Source organism: Haemorhous mexicanus, chromosome 7 (genome assembly GCF_027477595.1).
Source record: "Haemorhous mexicanus isolate bHaeMex1 chromosome 7, bHaeMex1.pri, whole genome shotgun sequence".
Classification (NCBI taxonomy): domain Eukaryota; kingdom Metazoa; phylum Chordata; class Aves; order Passeriformes; family Fringillidae; genus Haemorhous; species Haemorhous mexicanus.
In genome coordinates, this window is record NC_082347.1 from 8,268,714 (window position 1) to 8,284,982 (window position 16,269).

Sequence of the window (16,269 nt, forward strand, 5' to 3'; positions counted from 1 at the left end):
TGTTCCTCCCCATTGGACAGGAGAGGATCAAGCACATTCCATCAGCCTTTGCTTCCTTAGGGCATGAAATCCCTGAGGAGACAAGGCCACCTCAGGCCATCAGATCCCACCTGAGAGAAGGAAATGCTAAAAACCTCACCACGGTCTCAGCCACTAAAATGAGGACCTTTTTAAGGTTATGGAGACTTCTTCATAAGGTGAAAGAAAACAGGTTTTTTGTAGGTTTTAATTTTGTTATGAATAATAGTTGTTTGGGGAACTTTGCTATTGTGAAGTTTTTCTTATTTTTATAAACTTTTTTATAGTTTGTTGATGGGTTATGTTGATTTATGGGGCATTGTTTTAAAGATGAGTTGTTTAAAGGAGCCCATCTAGGTGCTCCTGGATCCGCTGAAGACAGCCACACGAAGTGCCACTCCCGGATTCCCTCCGGAACCCTGGGTAGTGGTTACCGTCTGCGGCATGGGTGGCGCAGGCAGGAGTGTGGCTACGAAGTCCCGAGATAAAGGAAGAAGAAGTGGACACCCATGTAGGTACCAAGAAGCTTTAATTTTCCTGGTGGGGCCAGGGACAGGTGTCACGGAGGAGGTTGGGGGTGGGGGGTGCTGATAAAGGGAGTGGGTGTGATAGGAGGAGACACAAAGCTAACCAATAAACAAGGACCCAGGAAGAAGCGTGGGTTACAGCTAAGCCATTGAGGATCACACAGGGAGGGGAAAAACCCCGGGGACAAATCATACATCAAAAAAGGGATGACTGACAGAGAATTCTTGAAATAAAGGGGGGTGGTTACCATGACTGATGAGGCGGGAGGCGGTGCCAAAAGGGGAGAAATGAACTTGTAAGGGCATAAAGGCAGGTTCTGAGGGAGAAGCCACCGGTGGGAAAACAAGGGATAAACAACTTAGGGAGAAACCATTGTGAGGGGAGTACATGTGGGGAACGGAGGACTAAAGCATATTGTTGATTTACAAAATGAATAACCAATTCTAAAAGCACACAATGCCACAGTAAAATTTTTTATTATTTATTTTAAAAATTATTTTCATCTCTGGGAACAGAGATAATTTTTCTTTTTTTGGAAGTATAGGAATTTTTTTCTCTCTTTTTTTGTTTAAACTTTTTATGGGATTATTGTTATTTTAATATTTATTTATTTTAATATGGAGGGTTTTGGTTGATATTATTTGAATACTTTCAATTTTTTGTAGTTTCATGTGTATCCTAGGTTGACTATATGATGCTTTTATCCCCAATCGTCTCGTTCCGTTTATGCTGAATAATAAGTTTTGCACCTTTAAGACTCGCTCCAAGGATTGAGGCAGGGAGAGGAGGCGCGCAGTTTGTTTTCAGACACTGAACTCACTCCTACACATTCCTGCTCCTGGACTGCGTTGTCTGCGGATGAACAGATGGCGGGACAGGGCTCTCTTTTTTTTTTTTGCTTTTAGTTAGTTTAGCTAGCTGAGGAAAAGAAGTCCTCTGGACTGTGCTTTTTTTTTCCTTTTTCCCCTTTCTCTGGACCTGTTCACACCTGCTCTGGACTGAACACCCATAAGAGCACCAGCAGCTCGCATCGGTGGGCCGGGCCGGGGCTGGGCCACGGCATTTCCAGCGCCAGAGGGACTGATAAGAGAATGAGTGAGCTGAACTGGAATCTGGGGAGGGGACTTTCTGGGTTTGTCATCTCCTTTGGAGCAGCAAGGGGTTTTATTGTTTAATATTGTTTAGGTTTTCTTGTTTAATAAACAGGTTTTTTTCCACTTTTTCTCCAAGGAGGTATTTTCTCCTGGACCGGTTGGGGGAGGGGTGGTAGAATCCGATTTCCCAGAGGAGCCCTTTGGGGGTTCTCTCCCAAATTTGCCCTGAACCAGGACAAATACATCTATTGGCGCCCAACGCGCGGCTCGAGAAAGTGGAAAAAAGCATTATTGATTGCATGTTGGTTGTGCTTGCTCTGCAGTGAGTTAAAGCAGTCAGTAGCCATGTTGCTCGATTTCGTAATGTCTCTTGGGGTGGAGGTCTTCATGTGGTTCTGGTCTATAAGCCTTTTTGAGTTTTCAATACATTTCTGGTCACTAGGATTATTGTCCCTAAGACGTGAGTTTCACAGTACAGGGGCACGGATTGGAATAGCTATTTTGCTGGCCTTGGTGATAATGATTTTTAGGGCATTTACAAGGTTACTGGAGTCTGCTTACTATATGTATGGTGTATGGTTTCTTCGTCCTACCCCGCGTCCTAGTTCCGGCAGTATGTTTTGGGAATTTATTAGTAATTGCACCCAGTTTGTTAGAGGAGGAGCAGGGAATGAGACTTTCCAGCCTTTCCTTTCCTTCTTCTCCTCTGAATCTGTTATGTCACTTTTTGAGAATGTTCAGTTTCCCCTGACTGTTAAGGAGACCATGTTTCTGGCATTTAATGTGGTAAGCTTCCTGTATATGGTCTGCAGCTTCTCTAGAATGAGGGCTGAGATGTCCAGAGGAGCTGACAAGACCCCTGACCCAGAAGAAGACTCAGGCATGAAAAATGATGAGTGGTGTGGAGAATGGAGATTGACTGTGGACTACCGTGCATTGAATGAAGTGACTCCACCACTGAGCGCTGCTGTGCCAGACATGCTGGAACTCCAGTACGAGCTGGAGTCCAAGGCAGCAAAGTTGTACGCCACTATTGACATCGCCAATGCATTTTTCTCCATTCCTCTGGCAGCAGACCGCAGGCCTCAGTTTGCTTTCACCTGGAGGGGAGTGCAGTATACCTGGAACCGATTGCCCCAGGGGTGGAAGCACAGCCCCACTATCTGCCATGGACTGATCCAGAGTGTACTAGAAAAGAGTGAGGCTCCAGAACATCTGCAATACATTGATGACATCATTGTATGGGGGAAGACGGCAGCAGAAGTGTTTGAGAAAGGAAAGGAAATTATCCAGATTCTCCTGAAAGCCGGCTTCGCCATCAAAAAGAGCAAAGTCAAGGGACCTGCTCAAGAGATCCAGTTTCTGGGAGTGAAGTGGCAAGATGGACGGCGTCAGATTCCCACTGATGTCATCAACAAGATCACAGCAATGTCTCCACCATCCAGCAAGAAGGAAACACAAGCTTTCCTAGGTGCCATAGGCTTTTGGAGAATGCACATTCCTGAGTACAGTCAGATTGTGAGCCCTTTCTACCTGGTCACCCACAAGAAGAACAAGTTCCACTGGGGCCCTGAGCAGCACAAGCCTTCACCCAGATCAAGCAGGAGATCGCTCATGCAGTTGCCCTTGGCCCAGTCAGGACAGGACCAGAGGTGAGAAATGTGCTCTACTCTGCAGCCGGGAACCATGGCTTGTCCTGGAGCCTTTGGCAGAAGGTGCCTGGGGAGACTCGAGGCCGACCACTGGGATTTTGGAGTCGAAGCTACAGAGGGTCCGAAGCCAACTATACTCCAACAGAGATGGAAATTTTAGCAGCCTATGAAGGAGTCCAAGCCGCCTCAGAGGTAATAGGCACTGAAGCACAACTGCTCCTGGCACCCCGACTACCAGTACTGGGGTGGATGTTCAAAGCAAAGGTTCCCTCTACGCACCATGCCACCAGTGCCACATGGAGCAAATGGATCGCTCTGATCACACAGCGCGCCAGTGTTGGAAAACTGAATCGCCCTGGGATTCTGGAAATGATTACAAACTGGCTGGAAGGTGAAAACTTTGGTCTTGCTGATGAAGAGGAAGAGGAAGTGACACGTGCTGAAGAAGCTCCACCATACAATGAACTGCCAGTGGAAGAAACGTGCTACGCTCTTTTCACTGACGGTTCTTGTCGCATTGTGGGAATGAAACGAAAGTGGAAAGCAGCTGTATGGAGCCCCACACGACAGGTCGCTCAAGCTACCGAAGCAGAAGGTGGATCAAGCCAACTTGCAGAGCTCAAGGCTGTTCAACTGGCCCTGGACATTGCTGAGAGAGAGAAGTGGCCAAGGCTCTACCTTTACACTGATTCATGGATGGTAGCCAATGCTCTGTGGGGATGGCTGGAGAGGTGGAAAGAAGCTAACTGGCAATGTAGAGGAAAACCGATTTGGGCTGCTGATGAGTGGAAAGATATTGCTACCAGGGTAGGGAAGCTACCTGTGAAGCTACCGCCATGTAGATGCCCATGTCCCCAAGAGCAGAGCTAATGAGGAGCACCAACACAATGAGCAGGTAGACCGGGCTGCAAAGATAGAGGTGTCAAAGATAGACCTAGATTGGGAACACAAAGGAGAGTTATTCCTAGCTCGGTGGGCCCGCGATGCCTCATGTCATCAGGATAGAGATGCCACCTATAAGTGGGCACGAGACCGAGGGGTGGATCTAACCATGGACAATATTTCTCAGGTTATCCATGACTGTGAGACGTGTGCTGACATCAAACAGGCAAAGCGAGTGAAGTCCCTGTGGTATGGTGGGCGGTGGTCCAAGTACAGGTATGGGGAGGCCTGGCAGATCGACTACATCACACTGCCCCAGACACACCAAGGCAAGCGCTACGTGCTGACCATGGTAGAAGCCACCACTGGATGGTTGGAAACCTACCCTGTGTCTCATGCTACTGCCCATTAAACCATCCTGGGCCTTGAAAAGCAAGTCCTGTGGAGACATGGATCCCCTGAGAGGATTGAGTCAAATAATGGAACTCATTTCAAGAACAGCCTTATCAACACCTGGGCTAGGGAACATGGCATTGAGTGGGTGTACCATATCCCCTACCATGCACCAGCTGCAGAGAGAGAGAGGTACAATGGACTGTTGAAAACCACTTTGAAAGCGTTAGGTGGGGGATCTTTCAAAAACTGGGAGCAACATCTGGCAAAAGCCACCTGGCTAGTTAACACCCGAGGCTCTACTAACCGAGTGGGCCCTGCCCAATCTGAGCCTTTGCATAGAGTAGATGGAGACAAAGTCCCAGTGGTACATGTCAGAGGTTTATTAGGGAAGATAGTTTGGATCAATTCTGCCTCGAGTACAGACAAACCCATTCGTGGGGTTGTCTTTGCTCAGGGACCAGGTTCCACATGGTGGATAATGCAAAGAGATGGAAGAACACGATGTGTACCTCAGGGAGATCTCATTGTTGGGTGAGACCTATGTGTAAATATCACTGTTTGCTAAATGTTACTACCATTGTCTATGTATAGCTGTATATTGAATGTATGATGTATGTGTTTATAGAGTTGGAATATATATTAGTTTTAGTAGTAAGCTGACGATATGGGGATAAGGGGTGGAATGTCCTAGGCTGACTATATGATGCTTTTATCCCCAATCGTCTCGTTCCGTTTATGCTGAATAGTAAGTTTTGCACCTTTAAGACTCGCTCCAAGGATTGAGGCAGGGAGAGGAGGCGCGCAGTTTGTTTTCAGACACTGAACTCACTCCTACACATTCCTGCTCCTGGACTGCGTTGTCTGCGGATGAACAGACGGCGGGACAGGGCTCTCTTTTTTTTTTTGCTTTTAGTTAGTTTAGCTAGCTGAGGAAAAGAAGTCCTCTGGACTGTGCTTTTTTTTTCCTTTTTCCCCTTTCTCTGGACTTGTTCACACCTGCTCTGGACTGAACACCCATAAGGGCACCAGCAGCTGGCATCGGTGGGCTGGGCCGGGGCTGGGCCACGGCATTTCCAGCGCCAGAGGGACTGATAAGGGACTGAGTGAGCTGAACTGGAATCTGGGGAGGGGACTTTCTGGGTTTGTCATCTCCTTTGGAGCAGCAAGGGGTTTTATTGTTTAATATTGTTTAGGTTTTCTTGTTTAATAAACATTTTTTTTCCACTTTTTCTCCAAGGAGGTATTTTCTCCTGGACCGGTTGGGGGAGGGGTGGTAGAATCCGATTTCCTAGAGGAGCCCTTTGGGGGTTCTCTCCCAAATTTGCCCTGAACCAGGACAATGTGTTATAGGAAAAAAAAGAAATTTTTGTTCATAGTTTATAAGAGGATTTCAGTTTTAAAATTAAGGCTTTTTTTCCTTTTTTTTATTTGGGATTTACCTTCTTTACTGATTTTGCTGGTTTTATGTTTTTTCTTTATATGCTTGTATCTTGGTTTGCTTTGTTTTTGTTTTGCTTTTTTTTTCTGGACGGAAGATTGAAGTACTGAAAGGGTTAGCCTTTTGTTTGGGGTCTACCTGATTCGCTAGTAACTTGTGGCGGGGAGCTGCAGCTGGGACTGGTTGAGAACTGTTTTCTTGGTTGGTGTTTTGTTTTTTTTCCTGCGGTTAATTGAGCTGTAGGGTTCCTCTGTAGGGCTTGTAGGCTGTAGGGGTTTCGGTTTCAGCCGCGATGGGGGGGGGGGGGATTTGATAAGATCCTCCCAGCCGCAGCCATCCGTGCCCCTTTCTGGTCTCTGCAGCCTCCCCCCGTTCCTGCCCGGTACCTGCTGGACCCGGCCAGAACCGACCGGGGCCGATGGGGGGGACCGGCGGGCGGCCCGGGGGCTGAGGCCGGGGCCCGCCACCTCCTCGCCGACTGGAAAAGAAAAAGGAGGTTCCTGGGTTTTTTCGTCTTTAACGTGTGTGTTTCACAGAGCCGTGTCCAGCTTCTCAGCGGTTCCACAGAAATTCTCCTCCTATTCCAAACCACAACAATTACTGAAGCACAGAAATCCTAGGACTACTACTACAAAGTGCAGAAAATACTGGAGATTCTACTGGCAGTAAGAGTAAACACGTCGAAAATTTTTCTTTGTATGGAGAGCAGCTATAAGGAATGGTTTCAACATCAAAATCAACTGGAAACCAACGATTTCAGCTAAGGTGCTAAAGAAATTAAAACTGTATTTCAGATCTTTTCTCAGTCACGTTTTCAAGATTGCTCACACAAACGAAACTGCCTAAGGCAGTAAAAGAGCGTTACAGTACACTGTGAGACTCGGCTTTGCCAGGGAGAGGGAGGAGCAGAAGTTCAGCAAAACTTTAGCCAACTCTCTGTCCTCTCACAGTAATGCCCTTCTAGTACTACTGACTGTATACTACAAGATCAGATTGAAAATTAGCGTGAGAAACGTCCCTCACTTTTCAAATTTTGAAAAGGTTTATTACAACTTGACAAAAACTACAAAAAAGGACCGAATAAGGAAAAACCACAGCGCTGGGAGCCCAGCCCTGCCCCCACCCCGTGGTTTGCAGCCGGGCAGCTCGGTGACAAAAGTGCTGCTCTCCCTTTCCTGCCCTCGGTGTTGCACAGGTAACCCTGGCCCTCCCACAGTCTGCCAGCAGCTGGCAGAGGTGCTCGCTGTCCATCGGTGAAGATGCTTTTGTGCACCTTGGCGGGAGGGCAGGCGGTGCCAGCCGTGCCTGTCAGTGCCCAGCCTGCCCTTCCCGCAGTGCCCCGACTGCTGGGGCTGCTGCAAGGGCAGGGGAAAGGGCAGCACTGTACAGCTGAACATCCACATAATAGCTGCCTCTTAATTCTGAGAGCCAGCTGGCGCGTTGCTCCTCCATAACATTGGCATTCACAGAGAAAGAGAAGGAAGGAAGGCAGGTAATGGTAAAAGGGAGGGGAAAAACAAAGCACACACAAGGCTTGTGTTTGATATTTTTGTATTTCCTCCTTTTCCCTTTGTGGACTTCCTACTTCCTCCTAGTCTTATCACTCGAACCGTAGACTCCTCCTTGGGAAACTAACTACAGGCTTTCCTGGCAGAAGCAGCCTCCCCGATTAGCAAAAAGGAGAAAAAGGAAGAAAGGAAGAAAGAAAGAGAAAGAAAGGAGAAGAAAACAAACCAAAACCAAAACCAACCAACTAAACAAAAAACCATCCCAGCAGCTGCCGAGCTCCCTGCGGGCTCCCCCCGCCCGTGCAGCTCCAGGCCGGCACTGCAGAGAAATCTCCGCAGCCCCCGGGCGCTCCCGGGCCGGCCCCACCGGGGACCTTCCAGCCGGGGTTTCTCTCCTGACAGCTCAAGCCTTGCCTCTTCAAGAGCAGACCACGGAGTGCCACCGGTGCTTTGCCGCTGGGAGCACTGGGAGAGATCCTGGGAACACTGGGAGGGAAGTCCTCAGCACTCTGCAAGTCGCAGCAGCCCCAGGTGTGACCAGTGAGAAGGGGGAAGTGCCCCCAGTCCCTCCCCAGAGTCCCCAAAAATGGGGGGGATTAAAAGGAGAAAAGGGATTGAAATGGAGGGGGGAAAGCTTTTCTGTAGTTGTGTTTGAACTGGGGAGGATCCCCATTCACCTGTGATTGGAAGGGTCTCAGTTGAAGGAAAACACAACTTTTTCATTATTTGGGGTGCCTCCCTTGCTTGGCAATCACTGCTTGCCATTATTTTCATGTTTAAATGGAAGGAGAAACCCTTTAGGGTGAATTTTGAATTGAAGGAAAGAGCCAATTTTCATCATCTTCAGTTTCAAATTGAGAGCAAACACGGCTGTCCCTGGTCTGAAAGGGCTTCCCTTGAGAGGAGCCTCTTGATGTGCCACTGTAAGAGTTCCATCGAGGGGGACCCTCCATTTGAAGGGACCTTCACAGGCGAAGAAGATGTGCAAAAGCCCCCAGAAAGGTTTTTGTTGAGGGAAACTGAAAAAGGAAACTGCATTTCCCCTATTTTTAGGAGACTAAATTGAGGAAAATCCCCCTTGATTCACGTTTTATTCGGGATTAAACTGAGGGGAGATCCTCCTTATGCATCATTTAGGGATCTCAAACGAGAGGGAACCTCCGTTCTCCCCTTGATTCAATGCTTTGAAGTGCCGACAAGGGGAAGTTTACCCTTGCCTTACCCTTTGTTTACCACCCCAAGAATTCCTGCGGTAATTCCCGGCTGAGACCTCCTCCCACGGCGCGACCGTTCTTCTAGACGAGGGCTTTTACGGGAAACCATATAAACAGACCGGGCGTGACCACCCCCTTCTCCCCGCCCCCCGCTGTTTCCCAGCGCGGTGATTGATCAAAACGGCCAGAATTCCTCCCACACCCACACAAGCACTAACCTGCGGCAGCAGTGCCGTGCCCGCTGTGTCTGCCCGGGAGCGGAGCGGCGGCGGCGGCGGCACCCGGAGCCCGGCGAGGAGCTCGGAGGCGGCTCCAGCCCAGGTGGGACCCGAGGTCGGTGCTGCCCCAGCTCGGGGCTCGCTGCGGGCGGAGGGGGCCGCAGTGAGGGCCGGGGGGTTCTGGCGAGTTCCTTGTGCCGGCTTCCCCCGTGTCCCTCCTGCGCTGAGATCGCCGAGGGAGCGGCTGCCCGCGGTCACAGAAACACAGAATCTCTGGGCTGGGCTGCAAGGAACCTCCAAGATCATCGAGTCCAACCCAGCCCCAACCCCTCAACTCAACCCTGGCACCCAGTGCCACATCCAGTCTGTTTTAAACACATCCAGGGATGGTGACTCCACCTCCCCGGGCAGGCCATTCCAGAACTTTATCACCCTTTCTGTAAAAAACTTATTCCTAATATCCAAACCATATTTCCCGTGGTGCAGCTTGAGACTGTGTGCTCTGGTTCTGTCAGTGCTGCCTGGGGAAAGAGCCCAACCCCACCTGAGCACAGCCACCTTTCAGGAGTTGCAGAGAGTGATGAGGTCACCCCCAAGTCTCCTTTTCTCCAGGCTGAGCACCCCCAGCTCCCTCAGTGGTTCCTCACAGGGTTTGTGTTCCCAGCCCCTCTCCAGCCCCGTTGCCTCCTCTGGATGCACTCCAGTGTCTCAATGCTCTTCCCAGCCTGAGGGGCCAGAGCTGGACACATCACTCCAGGTGTGCCCTCACCTGTGCCAGGTACAGGGGCAGAATGACCTCCCTGCTCCTGCTGGCCACACCATTCCTGATCCAGGCCAGGAGCCCTTGGCCTTCTTGACCACCTGGGCACTCTGCTGGCTCATGTCCAGCAGGCTGTGGACCAGCACCCCCAGGTCCCTTTCTGCCTGGGCACTGTCCCCGTTTTCCAGCCACACCGCCCCCAGCCCAGAGCACTGCAGGGGTTATTGTGGCCAAAATGCAGGACTCAGTACATGGACATGTTAAACTTCACCTTCTGGGACTCTGCCCACCCATGCAACAGTTCCAGGTCTCTCTGCAGAGCCCTCCTACCTTCCCACAGATGGACACAGCTCCCAGCTCAGAGTCCTCTGCAGATTCACTAATGAAAGCCTCAATCCCCTCATCCATGAGGTCAGTGCAAACACTGAGCAGAGCTGGCCCCAGCACAGAGCCCTGAGGGACACCCCCGGTGCCTGGCTGCCAGCTGGGTGCAGCACCCTCACCAGCACTCTCTGGGCCATCCAGCCAGGTCTGAGCCCAGCACAGAGCGCTCCTGTCCCAGCCCTGGGCTGCAGCTTTTCCAGGAGGGAGCTGTGGGAGACACTGCCAGAGGCCTTGCTGGAGCCCAGACAGACACAGTCACAGCCTTCCCTGCACCCACCAGGAGGGTCAGCTGGTCATGGAAGGAGACCAGGTTGGTCAAACAAGCCCTAGCCCTCCTAAACCCCTGCTGGCTGCTCTGACACCCTGGCCATCCTGGAAGTGCTGCCTGGTGAAATCAATATAAACTGCTCCATGGCCTTACTGGGCACTGAGGTCAGGCTAGCTGGCCTGTAATTGCCAGGATGCTCCTTCCCACCCTTGTTGTGCATGGGTGTCACACTGGCCAGCTCCCAGCCACCTGGAACCTCCCCAGTGAGCCAGGGCTGCTGGCAAATGATGGAGAGCAGCTTCCCAAGCTCATCTGCCAGATCCCTCATCCCCCTGGGGTGGATCCCATCTGGGGCCATGGATTTATGAACATCCAAGCAGCTCAGCAGTTCTCTGGCTGCCTCCTCCTGGATAACAGGGGCCCATTGTGCTCCCTGACACCATCCACCAGCCCAGGAGGACACTTGTCCTGAGGACAAGCTGTGTTCCCACTAAAGGCTGAGGCAAAGAAGGCATTGAGCACCTCTGCCTTCTCCTCAACTGCAGTTACTGAGTTCCCTCCTGCATCCAAAAGAAGAAAAAAATGGTCTTACCCTTCATTTTACCATTAATATATTTGAAAAAACAGTTTTTATTATCCTTTTCAAAAGTTGCCAATTTAAGTTCAAACTGAGCTTTGGCCTCTGTAAGTTTTTTCTATCTACTCTATCAGCCCCCTTAAATACTTCCTGAGAAACCTGACCTTCATTCCAAAGATGATACATTCTCCTTTAATTCCTAAATTCCTTCAAAACCTCATTGCCCTTCCAGGGTGGATGTTTGCCTTGCTGACTCATTTTTTGGTACACAAAGGACAGTCTGTTCCTGTGCCCTCAAGATCTCTGTTTTGAAGCATGCCCACCTTACCTGGACTCTTTTGTTTTTAAGGGCTGCTTCCCAATGAACTCTCTAAATAAGTCTCCTGAATAGGCCAAGGTCTGCCCTCAGGAAGTCTAATGCAAAAATTGTATTGATGTTCCTCCTGATATCACCAAGTATCAAGAACGCTACAATTTCATCATCACCGTGCCCCAGGAAGCGTCCAACCAGCAGTCCTCCCGCCAGCCCATCTCTAGTCACAAACAACGAGGCTAACACAGTCCCTCTCCTGCAAAGATCACTCACCAGCTGTGACTCGTGAGATCTGGCAACATGCCCTGAGTGCCATCGCCCTTCCTCTGGCTCAGTCCAAACTCGCTCGCTCGGGGCAGCATTCATCTCACCTAACTGACGGCGCTTTGGCACGGGCTGTCTCCCCCGCGTATTTTTAGCCACCATTCCGCCATTGGCTGCATGCCCGTGCGCTGATTGGCCACAACGGCCAAAAGCCGCACCCCACTCCAAATGGACAGCTAATAAATTGGGTGGTGGGGAGGGGTGCTGCTCCGGGAGAGCCAGCGCGGCTGCGAGCGGCGCGTTCGGGTCATTGCGGAGCGCCGGCGGCGGCACCCGGAGCCCGGCGAGCCGGCGGCGGAGTTCGGAGGGGACTGCAGCCCTGGTGCGACCCGCGGTCAGTGCTGCCCCAGCTCGGGGCTCGCTGCGGGCAAAGGGGTTCGCGCTGAGGGGCGGGCAGGTTCTGGCGAGTTCCTTGTGCCGGCTTACCCCGTGTCCCCCCTGCGCTGAGATGGCTGAGGGAGCGGCTGCCCGCGGTCTCCCCCGTGCCCGGATCGCCGGGGACGAGCCGGTGCCGCGGCAGCGATGGCTCATCCCGGCTGCTCTCGGTAGCACGGAGGCGGCAGCTCCGTGCCCGGGACAGTTCCCAGCCGTGCGGCACCGGGCTGGGGGCCGCTGCTCGGGCGGGAGGTGTCCGTGCCACCCGTGTCTGGGCTGGCACGGGGTGAACTTGAAGGTGCCTCAGAGCCCGAAGCGCTGCAGGCGCCCAGTGCGGGCAGAAAGCGCCGCATCCTGCCTGCTCCGGGACCGAGGCTTCTCGGCTCTGCCCTCTGTGCCAGGAGCCGCTCCGTGCTCACAGGCAGGGAGGGAGCCCCAGCGGCCGTGCCGGCGCTCGGTGTGCCCGGGCTCCAAGGCTCCGGGGCAGGGAATGCGGGGCACAATGGTGAGCAGCCCGGGGCCGCTGCTTCTTGCCCCTCGGCAGGCGGACTCCGAGCCGCAGCTGCCCCGGGCCAGCAGCAGCCGGCAGCTCGCAGGCGCTCTCAGCGTCCGTCCCGGCACGGAGCTGGGCTGCAGCGGCTGCAGAGCCCCAGGGGCCACGGCTGCGGGCACCGGAGAGCTGCCGGAGGCTGCGCTTGTCTCCGCAGCTGCTGCCGCACCTCTGGGCAGCGGGGAGAGCTCAGCCAGAGCTGGCATCGCCCTCCTGAGCCTCGGGGTCCCGCAGGGCCGGCACCAGCAGTGACCTCCCATCGTGTCCCTTCCAGGGTGCCATCAGTGCCGGTGTAAAGCTGTTCCCGAGGCCGAGCTCCCATAGGCTTTGCCAGCACTCCTTATGGCTCCGCTGCAAGGTGCTGTTTGTTCCAGGCGGAGAGATGCCGGCTGTGAGCAGGAGGAGAGTGAAACCTGCCCCATTCCTGGAGCTGTGAATAAGCCCCAGCATCTCCAGGAAGGAACAGCAGCCGGGCTTCCACACTTGCCTGGGGCACAAGAAGGCTCTTGGCATCAGCAGGGGAATGTCACTTGTGAGCGTGCAGTGAGTGCAGATGTGGAGAATGGATCCTGCACCAGGGATGGGAGTGTGAGGGAGCCCCTGGGTCCCCAGGATACATCAGCAGCCAATAAAGAAGACAAAAGGAACCTCAGAAGATTTCTGGGTGAGTGCAGGGCCACCCCTGTGGCCTCTAGGAAGGGCAAAGTTTCCCCTCCCAAGGACAGGGCTGTTTCCTGATGTCTGGAAGAAGCCTCGTGCTCTAATGGGCCCCATCAGTGGCTGGAAGCAAGAGCCCCAGCTGCCCCCAAGGCTGTGCAGTTCTCCTGCTGCAGCCTGTCCCCACAGCTGTGTCCCTGGCTGTGTCCAGGCTCTTGGCTCTCTGGCTGCCAGCTGAGTGAGGGCCACACTGGCTCAGGGCTCCCTGCTCTGCTCCCTGGCCATGGGCTGAGCAGATTGCAGGGCCGGCTCTGCTTCTGGCAGCCAGCAGCTCTGTCCTGCTCCAGGTCAATGGTTCAGGTCCCATCCCGTGGGCGCGGCGCTGCTGATTCTGCTGCTGCTGGTGCTGGTGCTGGCTTTGGGGGTGGCCTTGGCTGTGCTGGCAGGTAAGGGAGGGGCAGCAGCCTGGGCCCAGCCCCTCGGGGCAGAGCGGGCTCCCTGCTCCCTGCACAGGGGAGTGCTCAGATCTTCTCCTCTTCGTCCTCCAGCAGCAACACAGGTTCCAGTTACACCTGCGACTCCACAGTGCTGTCCCTTTGGTTGGGTCGGGCATAATGGGGTCTGCTACTACTTCTCAAGGGATTACGGCTCCTGGGAGCAGGGTCAGGAACGGTGCTCCAAGCTCAATGCCTCCCTGGCCATTGCCAAGGATGAGGAGGCCATGGTGAGTGAGGGGCTGCGGGCGGTGTGGGGTGGCTGAGGGGAGCCTGGGGGTGCTCCTGGGCCGGGCTTGGTGCTCGTAGGGCCGGGGCTGCAGCCCCGGGCCGGGGCCTTGCAGGGAAGGAGCCCCGGCAGGCGGGGCAGTTCCGGGCACGTGTCCCCCCGAGGGGCCGGGGCAGCTCCCACTCCTCTCTCCTGGGCAGGATTTGCTCTTCCGCCTCTGCGGGAACGGCGATTTCTGGCTCGGGCTGCGCAGACGGGGCGAGCGCCTGCAGTGGGAGGACGGCAGCAGCTACAGCTCCCGGTGAGTGCCGGGGAGCCGGGCAGGGCCAGGGGGGACAGGGACACAAGGTGTTCCCCTGGCAACCGGCGCTGGCTCTGCTCCTCCCTGCAGGGTTCCCGTCCTCGGCAATTCCCAATGTGTGTACCTGGCTGACGGGAAGAGATTCAGGAGTGAGTTCTGCTCCACTGAGCGGCCGTATGTCTGCAGCAAGGCCCAAGGTCCCCTGTAACAGGGGCTGCAGAAAGGACCTTCTCCACGCTGGGCAGTGCCAGCTTCACCTCTGAGCCCAGCACAGGGCTGCCCTTCCTCAGCTGCACCCTGTGCCTTGCACTTCCTCTCAGGGTCACCTCAGTGCCTCTTCATCCCCAGTGCCAGCGCTGGGCTGGGGGTGCAAAGGAAAAGTCTCTGCAATCCATCCTGCCTCCGATGCTGCCTGGAGTCAGGGCGTTGCCCTCATGACACAACAAGTTCCAAATGGAAATCCAAATCTGCCTGGCCTCTTGGAAATCATCACAAACTGGCCTGAATGTGACACTTTTGGACTGTCTTTGGAAGAGGTGGAAGAACCGCTGACATGTGCTGAGCAGGAATCCGACTTTTGGCATCAGGCACCTGACTGTGGAGAAGGGTCTGCTGTCTGTCTGTCTGCTGTGAAGGATCTGACTGTCCTCCTGTGGGAGGAACCCCAGGCTGGAGCAGGACAAGGATTCGTGTCCCTGAGGGAGAAAGAGTGACACAACGTGACTGTAACCGCATCCCTCTGTGCCACTGTGTGGGGAGAAGGGAGGGAGGGAATTGGGGATAAGAGGAAGCCCAGGAAGGAGAGAACAGTGTGTAGAAGGTGCATTTTTAATTTTTGGCAGCCTGCTAATGCCCTTACAATGCTTCGTTTAATGGTAAATTCTCTTAATTTCCTCAGTTCTGTTCTGCCCGTGATGGGTGAGAGATCTCTGGCTGCCTTTATTGAGACCTCCGAGCATTTCCTTCTGTCTTCTGTTGCCTGCCCAGGGGGCAGCAGGAGAGGCACAGAGCGCTTTTGCTGGCCCCGGGCTCCAGGCCCGGCCCAGTCCAGCCCGAGAATCCCTGCAAGAATTCACTGTTGGGAGTCCCAGAAGCGGCTGCCCCGGGTCTGCGCTTCCTCACTGGCTCCAGCAGAGTGGGGCCCTTTTCCTTAGCACGCTTTTTTCGGGACATGAACGTCGGTGCCCTCGCGGCGCGCCACACGTTTTGCCGCCTCGCTCGCTGCTCCCACACTGCTCGGGATCATTGCCGCACTCTGATGAGCCAAAACCTCCCACACCGACAGCCCCGAGCTGCGGCGGCACCAGCCCGAGTGCCCGCGGAGTCTGGCCGGGATGGGAGCGGCGGCGGGCGGCGCGTTCGGCTCATTCCGCAGCGGCGGCGGCACCCGGACCCCGTGTCTGGGCTGGCACGGGATGAACTTGAAGGTGCCTCAGAGCGCAAAGCGCTGCAGGCGCCCAGTGCGGGCAGAAAGCGCCGCATCCTGCCTGCTGCGGGGCCGAGGCTTCTCGGCGCTGCCCTCTGTGCCAGGAGCCGCTCCGTGCTCACAGGCAGGGAGGGAGCCCCAGCGGCCGTGCCCGCTGCGTTAGAATTTAGTGCCAGCCTTTTCTTGGCTCCTCCATTGTCTTTCCTCCTTTTTTGATTCCAAATCTGAAGAGGCCTCAGCTGCCTCCCTGCTTCTTTCCTCTCTCACCTTCCAGGTCCTGTTTCCCAGACCTTGTTCTTTCCTTATAAAACCCTTGATAACCCGTTCCCCACTTCTGGCTTTGTTGGATCCTTGTTTTTCCGCCTTCTGGCTGCTGTGGGTGAGGGTCTGGCTTTGAGGAGCTCACCCTGCTCCCTCTGCTCCAGAAACCAGCCTTGAAGTTATGCCAGTCTCCTGCAGCTGAGGGCTTCCTTAGGCTCATGTGGAAATCAGAAATATCCAGGAAGCTTTTCCTTTCTTGAGATTAGAATGGTTTCTACAAGTCCTTGAGATGTGAGCATGATGGTTAAAACCCTACTGAGCAAATTAAGGTTTTCCCTTCTTCCCCCCACTGCAGGCTCTGTCCTATCCCTTACTTTGTCATCTCAACAACTGCTAAGGAAA

The 16,269-nt window shown here is 53.9% G+C and overlaps 1 protein-coding gene and 1 long non-coding RNA gene across 6 annotated transcripts in view; one reads left to right on the plus strand and one right to left on the minus strand.

Moving 5' to 3' along the window:
- Nucleotides 1-15,060, plus strand: part of LOC132329687 (C-type lectin domain family 2 member D-related protein-like) — a 67,241-nt gene extending 52,181 nt beyond the window's left edge. For 4 of the 5 annotated variants that reach the window (XM_059851008.1, XM_059851005.1, XM_059851009.1 and 1 more), the window contains exons 3-6: nt 13,504-13,602; nt 13,705-13,880; nt 14,080-14,180; nt 14,271-15,060. In XM_059851008.1, coding sequence (XP_059706991.1) covers nt 13,504-13,602; nt 13,705-13,880; nt 14,080-14,180; nt 14,271-14,388 — 494 coding nt within the window. In that variant the 3' untranslated portion in view covers nt 14,389-15,060. The remainder of the gene's footprint in view (nt 1-13,503; nt 13,603-13,704; nt 13,881-14,079; nt 14,181-14,270) is intronic. The other variant, XM_059851007.1, reaches the window with a different exon arrangement.
- LOC132329696 (uncharacterized) lies at nt 7,543-8,826 on the minus strand. Its single transcript, XR_009487128.1, has 2 exons — nt 8,753-8,826; nt 7,543-8,025 (listed from the first exon to the last, which is right to left on the minus strand). It is a non-coding gene; the product is annotated as an uncharacterized LOC132329696 (long non-coding RNA).
- Nucleotides 15,061-16,269: the final 1,209 nt, after the last annotated feature.